Below are 22,527 nucleotides of genomic sequence, written 5' to 3'. Positions count from 1 at the left end.
TTAGTTTTAACAATGTAATAGATTACATTCAATACAATATTCTGGAACTGTTTCAGTCCAGTTTTAAGTCATAAAACTATCTTGTGATCGATATTATCACGTGTGATCAGTTTGATTTACTTTAACCCTTAAAGCACTTAAGAATATTTGGCCTGGGTTCAATTAGCGTGCATTTAGAGTTTTTTCCAGAAATTTCATTTTTGCCAAAGTAAATTTATTTTTGGTAGAAGAGATAATAAGTGGATAAATGTTTTTAGAAAAGCTTTACCGGTACTAGTGACAGCATTACAATGTAGACGTGCGTATACATAGGAGTGCTGTACAGATATACCTGCATGCCACGTCATGTATCGTCAAATGATACGACGATACAAGAATATCACTGGTTATTGACTTATTTTTGACAATTCAATTTTCTTCTTGAAAGTCATAAATCAATATGTTTAGGCATTTCAAACACATTAGCACTTTCATGAATTCATAATGTACACAATAAACCAAAATAAGAAAATACGGATATTCACGTATGCCGTGTTCAGTACAGTTCTGACGGTATGGACATATCCGTATGGCGCACTTTAAGGGTTAATTTAATGGCTCTTATAAACAAATGTACCACGAATCTCAATTAAACTAGCTAGTTTTGATTAGCTAGTTTACTGTAATTACTGTACTTTATGACATTATTTATTACCAAATAATTCCAAACTATGATGGCGCCATCTATGGATGCAGTGACTAGGTAACGGCCACATCGAGAGAACTCTACGCTAGCTACGGAGTAGGCATGGCCTTTCATGGGTGACATTGGCAGTTCCTTGTACTTTGGACCCTTCTGAGCAAATGCCCTCACCATCTTGTCACTGTAAAATAACATGTAAAGTAAAGGTACAACATATGTATTAGATATGAACAGAGAAATAATTAGGAGACATTGGCGACAGAGTGGATACTCTTTTGTTTCGACAGGCCCTCAAAAGTTTGTCTATCAATACTAGCACATTTTATTTACACTAAATACATACAGTTATACACAAGTTTCAATATAACTGTGTATGTCTTACACCTAAGATTTGTAAGAAGTGGACATATATTTACTATAGTCTGATGATTGCTGCAATTTTCATTAATGAGAACAATTAAATGAAACATAACAGACAGAGATACTAACAGTTTTGCTCTACCTACAATGCTGCGGTTCGTAATTCAAATTGTTCAATACAAATAGTGCTGAACAGATGTTTTGTGCAAAGTATGTATGTGGCACTTCCAAGATAGGGGTCATCAGTCATATTCTCTAGGTTTTTCATCGTTTGAACATTCTCTGGTTTGGATGGAGCATGAAAATCATCTTTGGGCTTGTAAAGGGTGAGGCATTTGGTCTTCAAAACGTTTAAAACAAAGATTGTTCCTTGTATAGAAATCTTCAGAAAATATTTACAGAAGCAATTATGTTAATCTCTAATTTTAGTACTACATTTCTGCTAGTGATTTGAGCATGTTATTATTTTATTTTCCTAAAAATATTTAATTTCCTGATGTAAAATTTTATTTTAAAAACATTGCATCCTTCAGTAATTGTTTACAAACATACTGCAAAACAACTCACATTTTTATCCTTAGCCATTTATAAGTGGGACTAATTACAGAATCTCGTTAAGAAATGATATAAATGCCTAATGGGAAATGCTTGGGGAATGGCCATAAAAACGTTGAGAGTGCTGGATATAAATTTCAATATTTGCCTCTAGTTGCAGCTAGCTTTAAAAAACCTAAAGTTAATTTGCTTAAAGTTCTATTTGAATTTAGATTTCTGAAGATATTATACGAGGTAGAAACATTAAAACTGACTTTTTTCACTGTTAACATCTGTATTTTACAAATAAATAAATATATAGAAAACAATACATGAAATTTTTCAATTTACTGAAAATAGAAAATATCGATAATAATAGTAAAAAAAAAACAAAACTGAATTCTCTTTCCAAGATGTTCAGTTAACATTGTAATGCATATTATCACTAGTTTTACAAACTGCAAGTCATGATTGAGGACAAAAACTTTGATAGCAAGATTTGACCGTCATACACGTCAGAGAGACAACTTCACCCTTTACCTTATCACAGAATCGGTAATAGTTTTTGTGCACATCTCTAGTTTACCTTTTAGTGTGCACAATGTTTATTTTGACTTATTACAAGTTATTTTACCAGAACTCAATTTAGGTCAGTCTTTCTATTTCCCTATTAATTGTCTAAGCTAATTATGAAATGTGTGATTCGAGATTAGCTTTTGTTTTCTTGATTTTCAAGTAATAAAACTTGTAATAATATTGTTTTAGATAAAGTTATAAACTCACCTGCCTCCCACAACAAGGTCATGACTGTTGTTGAAATCAACAGCGTTGACGTGGCTGTTTATATTTATAATCTCTATCATATCAAAACACCTTTGTCCCAATGCTTTCTCAGCACAATCCTCATCACCCTGAAAACAAATGACAATTAATTATCAATTTGATTTGAGCTAATGTGTTATTTTAAGACCCTTAGCTATTAATAATTCTTATGTTTCATTTTTTTACCACATTTGTGATATATTTTTGAATAATTGGAGTGTTATAAGTTATAAGCAATGACACAATGTGTGAGTTGACTAAAGATGAGTACCCTATCAATTCTCATACTTTGCAAGTGCCTAGAAATGTTAAAAACAAATAAAAAATTTTGAAACATTTTGAATTTGGATAAAACCACTGAAAATAGTACAATGTTAATAAAAGGTTGCATTCATTTGTTTATAACTGTGCAGCTAATGCTTGTGCATAGACGCATGAAAATAAAAATTTCAAGTAAAATATTATTTACCCTATGTTTTGTTACTGTAGTTATCGGTATACAAAGTTTTACACTCAAAGAATAACAGAAACATGTTTTAGAGACAGATCAACTTACTACTTAGAAGCTAAAGTCATGGATGTAGCAAATACGTGAAAATGCATGAACATAAGCATGAAATATACAAACAGAACTTTAAATCATATATTTTTTTACCAAACCATGATGTTTCCAAATAACCTTACTTTGATTATTCATTTACAATTTTTTGTGAAATTTTGATCGAAATGTATTATGGAATAAATTAAGCCAATAACTGCATAACTTCAAAACACCTGTAATACACAATGAAAACTGGAAATAACAAACTAAATCAGAATTCTCATTACAACTACCTGCTTCCGATATATTAGGATTTTGTCATGAATAGGTGGATCAAGTGTTTAACTTGACAGTAACTCGGTTCTATCCACCAAAATCAATATTCTAGCATATTGCACTGGCATAGGGCACTGTTCGTATAACTCAATAACAATAATTAATCCAACTGACTAATGTATTATTTTATACAATTAATCAAAGTCTATTCTCACCACGCCAGCAGAAATATGAGTAACTGGTATGGTCTTGTTGGTTAGTTGCCACACATTCACGGTTTTATCGTTAGAACCTGTCAACAATAAACAATATTTCATTCATGTTACTGTAAATAACATATATCTTAACATATTCCATATGTATAAGTAACATATTCCATTGATAACTTTGCTGCAATGAAAATAGTGTGTACAAATGTACACAATCATGCATAACTATGAATGGTTATCAACACATGACTGACAGTCTACATTACTTATGGCTAACTAAGTTGGTACTTAACTTAGTACAAGAATTGATACTATGAGTAAAGAAATGTTGAAAATAAGTTTACTTTTATCAAAGAAACAATCTCAGAAATGTTCAAACAAGAATTCTGAACCATACTGCACATCTAGTTGCTAACTTGCAGAATTCCGAGAGGATCATCAGAATTATAAAACAAAACTGACATTAAAAAACATATTTTTATGGTTTAAGTATGTTGAACCTTTTGATACAAGCTGATGGGTAAAAACTGTTGATGGTGTTTTTATTTTGTCCCATCATTTCTATGCTGTAAATACATTGTTCCACATCATGGCCTACCTACGTACATAATGCTTGAGTATTAAGAGAGAATAAACATACCTGAAGCAAAGAATGCAAGTTCAGTTGAGAAAGCACAACAGAACACTGAGTGTAAGTGACCTCCGAGAACTCGCAAACAAACTCCTGATGATACCTGAGAAAGTATATTATGTTAATTGGCTTGAATTCATTAACTCTTTGAAAAGTGTAAAGATTGCTGTACAACAGTAATAAAACAAGCAGAAAATATTTCAGAAAATCATTGCTACAATTGTTACAACTTGATTTTTTGTTCTTACACTTAACGCGTCTGTGCCATAGCTAACATCTAAGTTTTCCAGTTCACACTGTGTCCAAACATTAACAGAATTGAGATATTGAAATATTTTGGCCTCGCTGTGGAGAGTATCAATAAAATACTCTTGGCATACCTGTACCTCTGAGTCTTGGTGGTCCTCCCTTATTTCTTTCACATTTTTAATATTTAATTGTTCTGCTACGATTGTATACACTACATCATATGTTTTCTATTCTACTTATACTTTTTATTAATTTTTAAATGTTTATGAACAAAACCTTAAAAATTCTAACATTATACTTGGAAATTACTGATACTGATTCCAGCATGAAACATAGAGAAAATAAGAATGCAATATTGTTTTGACCCACAGCAGAATACTGAAGTATTCAGAATATTACAGAATACGAGGTCCAATCAAAAAGTATCCTACCTTTTGGTGCAACATAAAACTGAAGTTACCTGAAAAAAGCTGGCGTTAATTTTCTTCAAAATAAGCACCCTGAGAAGCAACACAACGATTCCAGCGACGTTTCCACTTCTGGAAGCAGTCTTGAAAATCACTTTTCGGCATCGCCATGAGATCAGCCGTCGTTTTTTTTCATAATTGCTTCTCGACTTTCAAATCTGGTGCCTTTCAATGGTTTTTTGAGGTGGGGGAAGAGCCAAAAATCGCATGGAGCAATATCTGGAGAGTACGGAGGCTGAGGAACTTGCGGAGTGCCGTGTTTTGCCAAAAAAGTTTGAATGAGCTGGCGCATTGTCATGGTGTAGCCGCCAATTTTGAGACGCCCACAAGTCAGGTCTTTTGCAGCGAATCACATCTCGGAGACGACGTTGGACACTTAAATAGTACTGTGCATTCACAGTTTGACCCTCAGGGGCATATTCATGGTGCACAACTCCACGGTGGTAGAAAAAAACAGTAAGCATCACTTTGACATTGCTTCGAACTTGCCTTGCTTTTTTTGGCCGAGGATCCTGGGGAGACTGCCATTGTGATGACTGAAATTTGGTCTCAGGGTCATATCCATAGACCCAACTTTCGTCTCCAGTTATTATCGATGTCAAAAAGTCCGCATCATCCTCACAACATTGCAGCATGTCCTCGGCAACATCCAATCACCGTTGCTTCTGCTCGTCTGTCAGCAATTTTGGCACAAATTTTGCGGCTACCCGGCGCAATCCCAAGTCATCCGTTAAAATTGCTTCAGCTGATCCGAAACTGACATCTAACTCAGTACTTACTTCCTCCACAGTCATTCGACGATTTTCACAGATCAAAACTTTTGCTTTCTCGATGATTTCCGGAGTTCGACTTGTTTTTGGTCGGCCCGAACGCGCGTCACTTTCTGCCGAGATTTGACCACTTTTGAAACGGTTATACCACTCTGTAATCTGCGTAACACTCATTGCCTCATTTTCGAATGCTAGCTGAATTTTCCGAATGGTCTCACTTTGTTTTTCTCCGAGTTTCACGGAAAATTTAATGCAATAACGTTGTTCCACTTTTTTCGTCAGTTAGAGAAAACCGATACGCGCACTTGACTTATCAGTACATACTGACCCGTCTCCGGCAAACCAGTAGGGGGATCAAGATAAGACTTTGTACCTTTCCTTATCATAGTAGGAACTATTGTCGCAACAAATCTTATCTCATTATTGGCAGCAGAAGCCGCGATACACGACGAGGTCGGATACTTTTTGATTGGACCTCGTATATACAGAATTTAAAGTATAATTTTTCGGTGGATGTGGTATGTGTTATTTTGTTTGATGGATATTGTAAATAATAAATAGCATAATGGTAGAAGCATATATTTTGAAAAAGTGTTTATTTTTATACAGGGTATTTCTAAAACCATGTAAACACTTCTAGAAGTGAATTCTAAGGGTAAAAATAAGCAGTTTCTTCCTCAGAACATGGATCTGCGAATGCTTCTTTTCGGACTTACAGAGCCCTAAAGTTAGCCTACAAAAATAATTGTTATTCTGTGACCAATTCAATCCCTTGAACGTTACAACATTCAGTACCTGGGAGATGTTCTAAATGGGAAACCAGATCAAATACACTTAAGGAAATTGAGATTGTGCCAATGTGCCATGGCTCTCAGGGGTACTATTCTTGGGCACCACCCAAGGGCTCAAGGGAAAGAGGGCTTTCAAATTTATTTAGTGCTTTAATAACGGATTTGGATAGAGTACCAATAACTTGACTACGAGGATTAATAAATTTCCGTGCAACACAGAAAGGCTATGTTTGCAGATCCATATTCATAGAAAGAAAACGTCTTATTATGGCCCCTAGAAGACACCACTTGAGGTTTTATACAGGTTCAGAAACATACTATGTAAAAATATTTCTTTGTAAAACAACAGCATACAAATTTGAAATTTCAAACAGCAAAAACAATGGACAGTTATATTAATAAGGCCCAATTTTGAGGAATTGGAAATACAAAATAAAATATACCAAAGCCAATTTTATTACAATCTATTAAATAAGATAAACTACTAAAGCAAAATCTTGTTTCGACTTGCCTCCCAAATGCGAGCAGAGCTGTCCAGAGAAGTTGAGCCGATAAAACGGCCGTCAGGAGAAAACTTGACACAGGTAACAGAAGAGAGATGACCTTCCAACACTTTCAGCAGTTTCACAGTGATGACAGGTTTCTGATAGTCCTTTGTGGAGCATGATGACATGCAAATACTGATGTGCCACAGACGCAGCATGTTATCATCGCCTCCTGAGCACAACTGGTAATCTTTCGTAATCACTAGAACACCAAAAACATCCAGCTGTAGAGTATTTTAAAGTTTAGACAAACATAAAGAGCTACATAAATATTTGTCTAAAACCTTTTTTCATATGTTTGATTCTAAAAATCAAAATTAACAATGTTTATGGGTAACAATTTTGGATCACTATTAGTAGTACTAAAACCTTAACAGTGATGGATTTACCAATAGGCTCACTAAGACCAGGGCTATGGGCCGCATGGCCAAAGCAGCTACAAACTAGAAACTGAAATCAAATTATAATTTCTTCTGACTAGTTTCAATGCAAATGCAGAAATCCTATCTTACATAACATTTGACAACGTTATTAGGGAATTTTCGTCAGAGCAATAAAAGATATGGAGTAGTAACATATACTTTAGTTTACAATAACGATTTTTTACCGTTTGGTTATTCAAAACTAATGTATTTTCTTTTAAAGTACACCAAATTTAATGATAATACCTTTATAAGAGTTACAAATGAATTTTTTTATCACTGTTTGGTATAACAATTTTCACAAAATTCACAAACAAGATTGTACAGGGTAGGGCCAAAACTTTTTTTGGGGATACAGGCCCAAGAAAGTGGAATCCACCAATGAACCTAACTTAGCGTAAAAAGTGAAAATAGTTCCTAATAATTTAGAAGTGTGGGTACTTAAAGCTTTATATCAAATTATACTATGACCAATATAAAAAAGATTTGCGAGAATCATAAAAATATTTTCCGCAAAGAAAAAATACCTTATTTATTATGATTTAATGAACGCAGGGAAATTGGATTGTTCTTGCTTTAATCCAAATTTAGGAGCAATTAGATCAGATTTATGTTTATCCTAGTAATACATGCGCGTGTTCTCTACTATTTTATATCTGATTCTAACACATTGTGTTCCAAAAATCCTTTTTGTTTGGTGACTACTTGTGGCTCAATGTGTAAGTTGAACACAAGAAAGCATCGTCTGAGAATATGGTGTCCTCCATATAGCAAATGCTTCCAAAAGTAATCTGAACCAGGTGTCCTCAAAGCTGAGAAGGACTTAACTCAATTTTACTTACTTTTTAAAAGAAGTAGATTTATGAAAGATACAAAGCACTCATTCGTTTTAAAACATGAGTATGCAACATATGCATATGTATTATGTACGCTGATAGAGGCAAAGAATAGGAACTTATTAGGTGGCCAGATTGATCCTGGAAGTCTAAAGACTAAAACTTGACCAAGTTCCTCACCAGCATGTCAATTTTTGTTGACCAGTTCAAAATGAGCAAGTTTTGTAACTCAGACTGATATTACAGGAATGTAAAACAGACCAATCAAACCGTCTTATTTTGCAGCTAAGGTGGATAGAAAAAAGAGAATTAGAAAAGGCCATAAGTCAAATCAAGCCACACACTGCAGTTCAGAAAATTAACTCTAATCAGCAGACTTAAATCAGTTTGCCTGTGTATAAAGAGAAGATACTGAAAACCAAGGAAGTAAATGAAATGCAGCGAGAGGTTATAGTGGGGAGTGGGACCAGCACCTTCTTGTCTCTGTTTATCTGTTGTGAGGATCGTGTCTCGCTCGAATAGTTTTGTTTACACTGAAGCTTCTTTACCTGTTCAATAAATACATTATATTATTGTGTGTAGGCTTATACAAGTGTCGCTGTCTAAGCGTAAAATATTAATCGAACAGATTAATACAGCCATAGACGTATCCAGGAAGCTTGCATTTTGCTGTGAGGTTAGCCGTGCAGTGGCAGTGGCCATTAGAAATGAGTTGTTCGGTCTTGATCCATTCAATTCGAATGGGTCAGTCAGGTGAACGTGTAATCTGGATCAGAGTGTTTCCAAAGACCCGTTCACCTTGAACAACGCGTTTCGTTCACTTTTTCCTGCCAACTGAATAAATTTGATATTTTTGGTCTAACACGCTCTAGCAGGAAGTACTCTGTACTGACCGGTTCAACTGAATGAATCCCAGCAGTGAACGAGACCGACTGAGCCGGATCAGTCAGATGATCTGATAGAGCGAATGTCGAGTAGTGGTGGGGATACTGGGAGAGAGGGCGGCGCCACAGCGTCAGAGAGGTATTTACCCCACTCTGCGTGAACTCAAATCACCCCGAGTCTTTTTGTAAGCGGTTTACCAATAGAAAAGTACCTGCCCTGATGTACTCACATTCAGTATAGCTGTTGGGAGAGAAAGCAAGAGTGAGCAGAGCCCCGTCGTGGGAGTCCTTCTGTATATGTGCATAGAGCCTGTCAGCAGTGAAGAGATGGCAGACAGCATGATCGACCAACCACAACTTGTACGTGCCGTCCGTGTCTCCTGTAGCCAGCAAATAACAGTCTGGGCTGAATGCCAGGCTGGATATACAAGCCTCATGTCCCAGCCAGTACCTGTTCAAAAACTTTGGTTATAACAGATTCTAAGTAAAAAGGATTACCAACGACAACGCAAACAATGCAATGATTAATAGCAAGATTCAGTTATTACATTGAAACAAAGAAAACTATTAAGTTTTAAATTTTACTTTGTTTAATTGAGTAAATCAACATAGTAATGACAGGCTTGGAAATGGTAACAAATATATAGTTAATTAAATACTAACTCTTTGTTTGAAGTTTATTTTTAACGATGAAAGGACTGTAAAGGAAACAGGATTTTTCTGGACATTTGCCATCATTCAGTGATATAAAAAGTCAGTGACACGCCTAAGTCAGGAATCACAACCACTATGTTGTGTGTCAACTATACTAACTCTAAAACATGCAATTTAATAAAACCAAACAGAACACTAATTATTAAAACTGAACTCAGAATACAGGTCACAACCACCTACAACTGACCAGAGGCCAATAGCAAATGGTGATCGTCATAGCAGTAACAAGATAGTGGTAATCAATTCTGCCGTGACGATCACCATTTGCTATTGGCCTCTGGTCAGTTGTAGGTGGCTGGTTGACGAATGCAGACGTATTGTGACCTGCATTCTGAGTTCAGTTTTAATAATTATTGTTGTGTTTAGTATTTGTATTAAGTGTATGTTTTAGACTAAGTGAAGTTAACACACAACATGGTGGTTGTGATTCCTGTCTTAGGCGTGTCACAACGCTCTGGTACGATTGTTTATTTTAACCTAGTTTGTAATAATTATGTGTTAGGTTAGTTATTTACCTTAAGAAGAGATCAGATTGCAGATCTCGAAACATAGTGTTACTGATTTTTTGTATCACTGAATGATGGCAAATGTCCGGAAAAATCCTGTTTCCTCCAACAACTGACTATTCTACATTTGATTTACAAAAATGAAATGTCCTTCATAACCAACCCTTGCAACACTGTAAGTACATATAAGTGTAAGGGCTGACCATGATATAAACGCAGTATTCTTTGCCTTGTTCTGTGATGGTAGTTCTGAGTTAGTCCGCTTGAGTGTGCGGAAAATATGTTTCAGTAGTTTTGAGATGTGCTGCATACCATATGACTGCCTCTGTGCGTATCGATCGATGTTGAACTGGTTTTTGTTCCACAGGCCGCAGTTTTGTAATACCGCTCAATGGTGCAAGCACGTATGTGTGTATAATAGTGCTGCACCAAGAATAAAAGATTTAGGGGTAAATAAAAAAAATTTTTTTTAACTATATGCAGTATTTTTTACATAAAAAAATAGGAGATGAGAAAATGTAGTTTTCATTTTTTGATCATTAATAATTAGTTTCTTTCCATACACTAAACTTATTGCAGTACATATGTTTACAAAAATATCGATTCTTTTAGAACAATTCTAAAAAAGTAAAAATTGTCAAAAATAATGTGATGATATTTCTAATAGTACACCTAATTGCCAAATTTAAAAAATCAAACAATACTATATGTAACCAAAATCAGTGACCATGGGTGGTAACAAATGTGCAAACATAATATCCTTAACTACAGTCAAGAACTTCTTTTTGTAATTAGAGTTCCTAATTTTCACAAAAAAGTTAAATTAATTTTCTGACTCATCACAATACAGTACAAACCTGTTTATCTGAATCTCATTTATCCAAATCTCCGGGTTATCTGGACCGGGTTGACAGAGTGGAGGAGTTCAATTTTTTAAAGAAAACACAATTCGTAACGAAATTGTAATTTTGTTTTTGTTAACACACATTTGGCATTCAGAATTAAGTGTACAATACAAGGTTTTAGTTGGCCTAAGAGAGGTTGAAAAATGAAAATTTGGAAGATGTAAATGATTGGCTTCAGACGAACAAAAGCATTGGTGCGATGACCGACAGAGAAATCGTATCCCAAGTGATGACCTATTGGTAGGACCTTACTGATGACTTTGCTACTGCATCATCCCAACAGGAATGGTGAATTACATTAACATGTTGAAGGTTTTCAACCATTCCTTAACCCTGGATGACATTTTCATTGATAGAATGAAACGAAAGTTTACTTTACCTTTGAATCTGACAGGTAACCAAGTTCCACAAGAAGATGTAACCTTCATCTGTGACAGTAGCTAAGAGCTGATGTGGAGGAGGGGAAATGCTACTCTCCCTGACACCACCTCCAATACTCTGTACGATGCATGCTTTAACTGTTCCTGTCTGAAAATGGAAATTTAATTAAGTTGTACATAAAGGACATGTATTATACTCAAATATCTATATATAAGACACTCTGGTTCATAATTTCCAATACATTTCAATTGCAAGTGGTCAAAAGTAGTAGTAATATTATTAAAACATGATTAATTTGTGTTTCCAATAATATTATGCTTCTGGCATTTAGGTTTTCCTCTGACCTTATTCACTGAGTGAAATCCTAAAGAGTTTACCATGTGCAGTTTTTTTTTTTAAGGTGTATCGATAAACCTGCCCAGAAATGTAACCTACTCATTCATTGCACATTAAAAAAATGAATTGAACACGTATCCAAGAAATTGTAGTCATCTTATTCATAACATAAATTATAAAATTGTCTTAAGAGCAACATAAAGACTATCTAGAATATCTTTACTCTTGATTTCCTCAACGGTTGTGGGGTAAAATGCAAAATAATTGCTGTTTATTATGTCCTTGATCTCATTTTCACTAATTGGCATAAACTTTAAACAGTATTGTAAATGTTCACAACAGTTATTTCTATAAAATACATAACTCTTCTATCCTGATCTTGTTTCCACAACCAATGCTGCGAAAACATTTGTTAAATCCTTGTTAAATTTTGCTGAGGTACATAGGCATGTATTTGACTTAAACCCACTCTTCAGTGAAAGCAATGGCTACTGCAAAATGCTGTGCTACTCTAGTGATCAGCAGAATGATCTTAATCAGTATAATTCAAGAAATTTGATCAACCACTACTTAACACGCAAGCACACACCTGTGGCTAATTGCAGCATTCTTACAATATTGCTTGCAAGAGTTAGGTTTTTGTCAAAGAAGGCTAGCTAATCCTCAGAAATCTCTCCCCTTGCATAATTTATTTTTAAAGTGCTATTCGGTACAGTGTTATTCAGTAATCTGTTTAGTGCACATCTTATTGTGAACATGACTAATCTGTTTAAAGAAAGTAAAATATTCTTCCGTCAATAGTAGAAAATCACAGAGAGGCGACAATTTGCTAACGGTGTGTGCCGCAGTGTAATAAAACTACAATTCTGCATGATGGGATAAAATTTATATAACAGAACATGTCAGCAAAACAATTTTCTATAAAAAAGTTTTTCGCCCCAAGCCAAAATACTAGATATACTTTGCCGGTTTTTGGCAGATTTTTTTGCCATAGTAAAAAAATCATTTGGCACAAATTTACTATCACATACTACGCTTTACAGTAAAGTGTATCAGAAAAACATGCTTATGCATAAAAAAGGATTTTGTCCCAAGCCCATAAATCTTGACAAATTTAGCCGATTCTCGGCTGGCTATGAAGGGTTAATAAGACATTCTGTAACACAGTAATGTAAGAATGTAATCTACTCACAAACACACACCTTATTTATTTATTAACCTTTATTTAAGGAGTACAAAAGAGCATTGATACTAATACTCCATAAGAATACTTTAAAACAAATATGATTCAACGAAAGGTGCAAGTTATACAACTAACACTCCTTACTACATTTAACTTAATAGCTGTATTTGTAATGTGCTAGTTAAAATGTAGAACATTTTTGTCAAAATCTACCTTGACGTTAATAATGTAGGTCATGCCATCTGTAGAAGAAGTCGCCAATATGAGGCCATCTGGAGAGAAGACAACACTAGTGACTGCATAGTCATGGTTTAACAGAGGCGAGTAGAAAGTCTCCCTGAACCCCTCCTCAGACCACTCCCACACCGACACTGACTTGTCCCTGGAACAAATGCAAATAAGTCCATTTAATCACTTTGTCATTAAAACTTACCAAGTATTTCAGACCACCCGTCTCAGATGTCTTGAGCTCTATTTATAGACAGTTTGAAATAAAAAATAGTTTAAAACTCAATCTTTTTAGTTTGACAAAACGATATCACGAGATAATATTATTTTTGTTATCAAGATCCGAAAAATCCATCTTTTGGAGGGCAAGTGCCTATTTTTCAAAATACGTTTTAAATAAAAACGTTTATAACAAGGAATATATCAGGACCTTATTTATTATACATACAAAGATGTTTAAAATAAATGTACAACAATGAAAAATTCACTAGTAAAATATAGTGGAGTTTGTATAAGAGTTTGCTTTAACTCAGCTTGAAATTGATTGAACTCATTAATTTTTCTGTGAGTCTGTTTTTAACTATTGCTTTAATTGAGCAAAAAATGGTTATTTTTACTAGACTTTAATTGTGAATTATTAGTAATAAATGTCCCTAATATTTAAGCACATTTAAATGTGTACTAGTAGCTTATTTATTACACTAGGGTCCTACTATTACAGCACTGTTGGGTGCGGTCAACATATTGATTATAGACTGCCCTTCTGTCCCAATCTAGCTCAAATTGACTGAAATATAATTCTTTAGAAAGGGAATATAAGGGATTATGCATCTAATTTCTCCAAAATGTTAGGTGAAGCGATTCACATTCCTGTAGGAAAATAACTTACAACTTGTTTAGTTGTAGAATTCCTAAGTCTTGGATTACAATGATCTCATTAAATTAATTTGTCAAAGAGCAAAATAATTAAAATACTAAAAATAATAAAAATAAAATTTAATGTTGCGAACACAAGTTAATTTATTTAATGTTAATTCAAAAAATAATCATTTTTAAGACAATATATTATAAATGTTGTTAGAATATCTAAGTATAAGTATTACAGATGTAATTTAAATCAATTTAAAAATAATCCTAAATGGTCCAGGCAAGTAGTTACTGAATTGGAAATTAAAGCAACTATAAAGGTTTAGTTTCAGTTGAAAAATACCATCCAAATGTTACAATGAGTTTATGTAATAATTTCCAATGGGGATTCTTTCATAATCAATAATGCAGTTTATGGGCATGACTCCCTGTTAACACATTTGATAGTGAATTAACTGGATGTTATTGCTTTACACAGAGCATTGATTCCCGATTATGATGGTGTCTCAGCGTCAATACTGACTTGACTCACTGTTTACACATCAGACTGTGAATGAGCAATGATGTCTCCACTTCTATACTCAGAGATATTGTAAATTTTTCTCTATACCTTTCCTACATCACATTTGAGTTTGGAACATGGAGTATTCCTTGACAGTTTTAGTGTAGTAAAAGACTTACTTACTGTGTGTACTCGGAAAATAACTGTTGGCAAATTTCACTCTTAGGTGTGTTCTCTAAGATGCTGAAGAAAATTGCTAAAGAACATCATTTAAACTATCCTCAACACAACCGGACTTTAGAAGAGTTCCAATACAGTTCAGGGTTTATACAAATATTTCAAATATACTTTGATATATATCAGGGAATTTTTACTATTTATCAGATAATATACAATTTTGTAGTGTTTCTTAACGTAAAAGAAAACACTACATAGCATTAAAGGAGAAGCTCTTCTTATTGGAAAACAAATTATTTTCTTTAAAAAGAAACACACAATTCTCTAACAATTTTTAAAAATGATTGGAAAATTGTGTGTTTCTTGTAAAGAATATAACATTACATGGCGTTAAAAAAAATTTGCAAAATTGTTGCCTTAGACATAATAGGAAGTGCTTTAATGGTTTTACGAGTTACTGTGCTGTGCAGACAGAAGCAGATTAATGTCTCTGGTATGAACAGCAGTATTACATTTTATATATATATATATATAAATTATATTTAAAAGTACAGGGATACGGAAAATGAGTCCATTTTGCTGACGACACTCTGCGTATTATCAGAAGACAAATCAAGGTAAAATGTTTAAAACAAAATTTTATCTGAGCTCATTACACTAATAAAATGGATGCATCCAGATTGTTTTAACACTTAACGTTTCAAAAGTAAATTTTTGTAAGTTGGTATTCCTTATATTAAATAACTTACAAGATTTAATAATTACCACAATAATATTTGTACTGCAACAAAATATAGAAACTGTCATCATATAAATATTTAGGTGTCATGTTCGATCCTCACATGAAATGGATAAATAACATATTTTTTTCAATAAAGCAAGGAAATGTATATTTGCTTTTGGAAAAATGAGAAACATTCTTAATTTTGGATGCATTAAATTGCGCAATTTGCTTACATACAATCTACTGCTTCAATTAGTGAAATCCTGTGCATTAAAAGAAATTAAATTAAAGATGTACTTATTCCCATTTATAAATATATTAGCTCAATTCCTTTCCGTAACCCCACATTTTTATAACATAAGATATGAACACATTGTCATAATTAAAACTAGTTATTAGCGTAAATCGCTTTCAATGTCAAATAAATGTTTTTGGAAATAACATTTTGTACCATAATTATTCTACTATCTTTAGTAAGATCGAGCTATTTCAAATCAAATCAGCTTTATTACAGCGACAATATTACAATGTATAGTAAACGTCACAAATTTTAATCTAAAATTTCTTACATTCATGTCACAAAATTCTCATTCGCACATACAATTTTACACTTATGCACCTTTCATCCTTCGCCAATATATCCCACTTTAAACAGCAGAATCAGTCGTGTAATTGGGCGGTCTCCCAGTTAAATGCTAAAAACTCCCCTGCATTATAAAATGCTTGTGACACCAAGAGGTGTTTAAGGCGCCTTTTGAACGCCTTGGGCGTTAGGGAATTTTTTATTGAATTTGGCAGTCTGTTAATAAAATTAACACCTGCCTGTGAGGGCAGGTGTTCAAAAACCACTGTTCTGTGGCTTGCAGTTCGTAGTAATTCTCTACCTCGTGTCTCATGCGTATGTATGTCCCGGCATCTGGTTAAGGCACACTTATACATACAAAACAAAGTGGTTTCTAAAATGTACAGACACGGGAGAGTTAACAGCTGTAATTCCTTAAAAGCTTGCCTTCACGACTCTCTGAATTTTATTTTTGCAATTATTCTAATAGCATTTTTTTGGAGTTTGATTGCTCTCTGAAACTGAGAGCTTGCGCACGCTCCCCACAGGACCACTCCGTAAGACAAATGGGGGTAAATTAAGCCATAATACGCCGTTATCAGTACCTGACTTGGGCAGTATTTTGCTAAGGATCTCAAGACATAAATGCCTGAGGAAATTTTTGCGCAAACATGATTGATGTGTTCATTCCAAGTCAACCCTCGATCAAGGTGTATTCCTAGGAATTTTGAAGAGAGGACTTCTTCCAATGTGGAATCAGCTAACAAGACGGCAGATCCACAATGGTTGCCTACATCGCGCAAAGCAAAATTTAAAACGTTGGATTTTGAGGAGTTTGTTGTGAGATTGAGGCTTTGGAAGTATTGTACACAGTTATTGATGTCAACTAAGGCCTGTTGTTCCAACACTTCACTTGATCTTGCACTAAAACAGAGAGTCGTATCATCAGCATACTGCACTAGTCCTCCATGCAGAAGTGATGATCCTATGTCGTTGACATAAAGCAGGAAAAGCACAGGACTGAGAATGAATCCCTGGGGAACACTGTACCTCAGTTCTATTGGTTTTGACGATTGATTTGATATTTGGACAACTTGGGATCTATGACTTAGAAATGAGCTAAGCCATTTAAGGGGCACGCCTCTGATGCCATGGGACTCAAGTCTGTCGAGCAGTATGCTATGGTCAACGCAGTTGAATGCTTTGGACAAGTCTAAGAACACACTCATTGTGTGGTTCCGACATTCTATTCCCTCTACAATCATATCGACAAGACTCACTACTGCGTCTGTCGTCGATTTGCCCTTTCTGAATCCAAATTGTTCATTTGAGAATTGACTGTATTTGTCCAAAAATTAAAGCATTCTTATGAGAAAAAGCTTTTCAAAAATTTTGCTCAATACTGGCAAAATTGAGACAGGCCGATAGTTATTGATTGAAAATTGATCGTAATTTTTGAAAATTGGAACAACAACTTTTGCAATTTTCAGGAGGGAGGGGAAAACTCCTGTTTGGAATGAAGAATTTACCAATTTATTTAAAGGTCTCACCAAATGCTTGCAGCATTGTTTGATGAGCCATGTGGACATTAGATTAAGATCATTTGACTTTTTGGCTGGGAGCTGCTGAATAATTCGGTGAAGCTCATCCTCAGTGATAGGTGTCAGCAACATTGAGGCTGCTGGACTCTGTCTTCGCGAGGGACGTATTTGCAATTCAGATGGCCGAGGACCTTACCCAACAGCAACGGATGCGAAAAATTCGTTAAACTGATTGGCAACCTCAGTTCCATCCTCCACAAGTATATTCCCATTTTTAATTTTGATTCGTTTTTTAACTTTTGTTTTATTGTTAATGATGTCCCAAGTTGTTTTTGAAATATTTTTAGAAGATAGAATAGATTTGGAGACATCGTATGCTTTCGCAGCTTGGATCACTTTCCTGTAAATTTTTTTGTTTTTTTTGAAGAATTTTTTGAAATTTCCATTACAAGTACGTTTGTTAATTTCAGAGAAAAATTTCACTTTCTCTCTCGAGACCAGAATACCTTTTGTTATACATCTGTTTTTTTGACGTTTTTTCGCAAATATTAATCGTTATTGTAGGGCAAGATGTGTTAATATGGAAATTTAGGACGTTGTTAAATGTTTTGAACTGCTGCTCTACAGATTGAGAAGAGTGAAGGAAACTCCACTTTTCTGTTGATAGGGAAGTGTTGAGGTGAGCAATGTTTTCTGGCCTTGTGTCTCTTATTGTTTGGTTAATTTTGGGCTCCCTTTCAAGTTTCATTCCACTGATGACAGCTTCTTGCCCGTAGTGGTCAGATATAGCTGTGTTTACCACAGATACCGCGACACTTGGATGATTGGTGATGATGTTGTCGATAGCCGATTGGGTTGTAGCCGTCACTCTCGTCGGAGTTTTGACTAACAACTCCAGGTCGAATGACCTAAGTAAATCAACTAATCGAACTGTGGAATGGTGTGTGTTTTTATTCATCTTCTCTTGAAGTACTCAGAAAAATAAGTGAAGGATGTTTGTCAGCAATGAAGAGCCCAAGTGAATCATCTTCAATGATTATCTGTACAGAAATTGATAATCAATCATCACTTCCCTTCTAACAATATATGGAAGAATTTTGTACCCTGTATACAAATACTTCTGTTATTTTTATTTCTTTTTAATTGTTCATAGTTTTTATAAATTTTCTTTATTATTTCACAGTTTAGAAAAAAGATTTTTTATGATCAGAGAAATACACCTTACTTTAGAGTATTTTAGAAACTGTAGCATAACTTTTGACGGAATTAATCATTAATTTAAATGTATACATACTATTCTCCTTCATAAAAAGTCTAAAACTTTCAACCTAAATGCAGGGAAAGCCCTACATAAGCACCCAAAGAACATCTCTTCAAAATGTGTTACTTTTTAATTCTTTTTGTAATATGACTGTTTTTAATTAATTAATTAAGTATTTGAAGTTTATTTTCATTGTGCATAAACATGATACTATTTTATATAAAATTAATTGTATATACATTACACATATATACAAAGCTTTTTGTGTATTATGTTAACACAAAACTTGTTGGCTTATATTTTCTTCTTATATTATTGTTGTTTGTACTCAAATTTAGTAGTTATGTAAGTTTATTTTAATGTGCAATATCACTTGCAGATGTATAAACTGAATAAAGTTATATTTACATTTTTTAGTGTTCTTTGACAGATTCCTGAAGATTTATAATTGCCTGAGTATCGGTGAAGCCTACTACTTGAGGAAGTAGCCAATTTTCTTAAGTAATTATAAAAGGGCTGTATGTTAAGTAAATAAATAACTTTAGTCATTTATAATAAGGAATATATACGACCTACAAAACACATAGAAAATGATAGAAATAATACTTGAGCATCATATCAATTGAGACTACATTATTGGAAGAAGTAATACTTAAGATCTCTTGCAGTTTGCAGCTAAGGATAATATAATAGACTTTAAGTTACAATAACTGTTAAAAAGTACTAGGTCTTTTTTGTTTAGTTCTTTTTAACCTGTGCAATGTTTGTGAAATTGTTTTTTCAACGTTTTCATTTAAATCATGTAAATTTCAAACATATACAGTGCTTTAATATTTGCGGAAACATATTTTTTTATCTGTTCAGTATTGGTTTTCTATTATTTCATCCATAAAAAGTGATGATACAGTACCTACATGATGTTTTAAAGGAGCAAGTTTGAGTTTAGAAAATTTCGTATGTAAACATTTTTTTAATCCAAGAAGTGCCTTCTAGCCCAAATGGGGGAATTGGTACTCAATTCAAAATGTATTGAAGTAAAAAGAAAGTGGTTTATAATATGATTTCTACAAGGTAACTTTCTCAAAATGTTCTATCATTTAATGGGGGATATTCTGTAACCTTTTCACTCCTCAGTACCTTATCTCCTCTTCATATTTACCGGTTCACCATCCCAGTACGGATTTAGTGAAAGAAACATTCATCTACGGGTAAAACGTGTTCCGGAAACTAAGAAACTGGTAGTAGATTTAATTATGTAAGTTTTACTTGATACTTTTCTCCAGCAGTTCTCGACCCCCTGCATAATCCAGCTGTAACCTGGGCCCTACACATAAGCATACTGTATATTATAAGTGAGCCGCTTTTGACATTTTACAGTGAATTTTTATTTAGTTAAGTTTTGCACACACATTCTATGCATACTACATTAGTCTAATGGGGCAATAGGTTTAATCATAATCAAACAACACATTCTATACAAACAATTACAATGTATTATTTATTTATTTTAGCTACTACAGTACATAATTGTTATTTGTAACTCTGTAATAAAAATAACTTCAGTGTGAAGGATATGCTTGGTTACTTTCTGCGCATTGTTTGTTGAAACGAGGTGTCAGTTCTCATAACGCTACTCCCTTCCTTGGTCAAATCCAGTCTTCAGCGATACTTCCTCTTCATAGCAGTTAATTTCCAATTTTACAAGAATAAGTGGTGGCAAATAGAGTGAGTATTTTCAATGCCTTTTCACTCAAAATTGGGTGTCCTTTTTGTATACCAATCCAGAAGGATATGAGAGAAAATTCTTTAAACTTAATCCCAAGCCCAGTGCCACCTAGGAGGTCAATGAGACTTTCTTTTTAAATCACGTTGAGGAATCACACATCGGCTGAGGGTTTGAACAGGTTTTGAATGTATGCAAAACCATCCAAGTTCTCATTAAAATATTTTTCAAAATTAGATTTGAGTATTTCTAAGTGTTTAAGAAAGCATTTATTTGCATTTGTTGGAATAGTTTTAAGATCCATTTCTTAAATCATAATTTAAAGATTAGGAAATAGCTGCAAATTGTCACTTTTCAGACCGCCCTTGTACAAACTTTAGCTTCTTTACAAAGCTTTTCATCTTTTCAGTCCATTGCAAAAGGTTAGCATCTTTTTTCTGTTAAGACTTTTTCAGTACATTTATTTTCTCAAAGATATCTGCCATATAAAATAACCACAGCAAAAATCTGAGTCCGTGAAAAACGTTAATCTTTTAGTGGTTTTCTCAAGCAAAAATATGAGGACTTTATGACTAAGCTCAAATATTCTGGTTAAATCCTTTCCTCTCAATAACCAGCGAGCTTCAGTATGAAACAATAAAGCTGTGTGTTCTGAGCCCAGATCTTCACAGGGAATCTTAAAAAACTCCAGACTTTAAAGGCTGCTCTTTAATGACATTGACAGTTTTAACGACCAAATGTGAAATTCCATCACGGGTCATACCTTTTGCTGCTAAAGCCTCTCTATGAATTATGCAGTGTGTCCATCTAGTTTATGGAGCTACTTTTTTTATCAACCCTCAAAGTCCAGTGTACTTTACTGACCTAGCCCAGCTCCATCTGTGCAAATTGCTGCTCAATTGATACATGACATGTCATTATCCTTCAAAAATGTAGCAATCAATCAGAAAATGAGATCACCAGTGATATCGGCTGAAAATGTTTCACAAAAAAGCAACTCTTCCTGTATTACCCCACCATCGATGAATCTTATATAACATATTAAATGAGCAATTCTATCAAGATCGGTACCTTCATCAAGTTGTATGGCAAAAAGGAATTTTTCCATCACTTGCACATGATGAAATTTCAGTGAGAAACCTGATCAGATCAGATGCCAACAAAGCTTTTGAAGGTACACTTGTAATGTTGGAGGAAGCATTTTTAGTAGATTTAACATTATTAAGTTTTCGTTCAAACAACTCTCTAGATTTGTTTGCAACATTTCTATGTTTAGTGTCAAGATGTCTTTTTTGTTTGTTAAGTTTGATGCTGTCTGAGACCAAGACATATTACAAACTGAGGCCTTTCTTGGCCATTTATGACTGTTTTAGTAAAACCTAGTGATAAATAACTGTCATCATACTTGCACTACTTGGCTTGAACTTGGAGAAGGAGGGGTTACACTTGCCGTGTCGCCCGAGTCCTCGTTTTGACTGACTGTCGCTGACACCACAACTCATTAATACCTTCACTGATGCGACTCCACTTCCACCACTTGTTACAGTTACAACCTTTTTATTTTGATGTAGATATATACTTGTATTCAACCCAAAAACTTACGCAAAACCAAATTATCTATGAAAATAACCACAAAACCTGGAGAATTGCTACGTTCAAAACATGGAACTGCACTAACTGCATGACGAATTGGCGATAGATGCCAATGTGGTTGGGGTTGCAGGAAAGTGTGGGGCCGATTGGTCACATCGTACTTCACGAGGCATTATGAAATCACAACAAACAAACATGCTAGATGCTAGCTACCGCAAGAGTCATCTCCCACTTAGTATTGAAAACATGTCAATGTACAAGCATATTACTTTACTTTGCTGATTAACTAAAAAAAATATTCAGCA

At 34.2% G+C, this 22,527-nt stretch overlaps 1 protein-coding gene across 1 annotated transcript in view; it reads right to left on the bottom strand.

Annotated features, from left to right (window-relative positions):
* The window catches only part of LOC124369888 (WD repeat, SAM and U-box domain-containing protein 1-like), a 62,888-nt gene that overhangs the window by 35,839 nt on the left and 4,522 nt on the right, over window positions 1–22,527 (bottom strand). Inside the window, exons 2-9 of the mRNA XM_046828030.1 lie at window positions 13,258–13,426; window positions 11,524–11,672; window positions 9,250–9,470; window positions 6,844–7,079; window positions 4,065–4,158; window positions 3,431–3,507; window positions 2,360–2,487; window positions 695–863 (exon numbers count right to left, since the gene is read on the bottom strand). Of these exons, the coding sequence (XP_046683986.1) occupies window positions 695–863; window positions 2,360–2,487; window positions 3,431–3,507; window positions 4,065–4,158; window positions 6,844–7,079; window positions 9,250–9,470; window positions 11,524–11,672; window positions 13,258–13,426 (1,243 nt within the window). The remainder of the gene's footprint in view (window positions 1–694; window positions 864–2,359; window positions 2,488–3,430; window positions 3,508–4,064; window positions 4,159–6,843; window positions 7,080–9,249; window positions 9,471–11,523; window positions 11,673–13,257; window positions 13,427–22,527) is intronic.

The sequence above is a fragment of the Homalodisca vitripennis genome, chromosome X (genome assembly GCF_021130785.1).
Source record: "Homalodisca vitripennis isolate AUS2020 chromosome X, UT_GWSS_2.1, whole genome shotgun sequence".
NCBI classification, from domain to species: Eukaryota; Metazoa; Arthropoda; class Insecta; order Hemiptera; family Cicadellidae; genus Homalodisca; species Homalodisca vitripennis.
The sequence above is the reverse complement of the archived record's forward strand: the minus strand, read 5'-3'. Positions and strand labels throughout refer to the sequence as shown.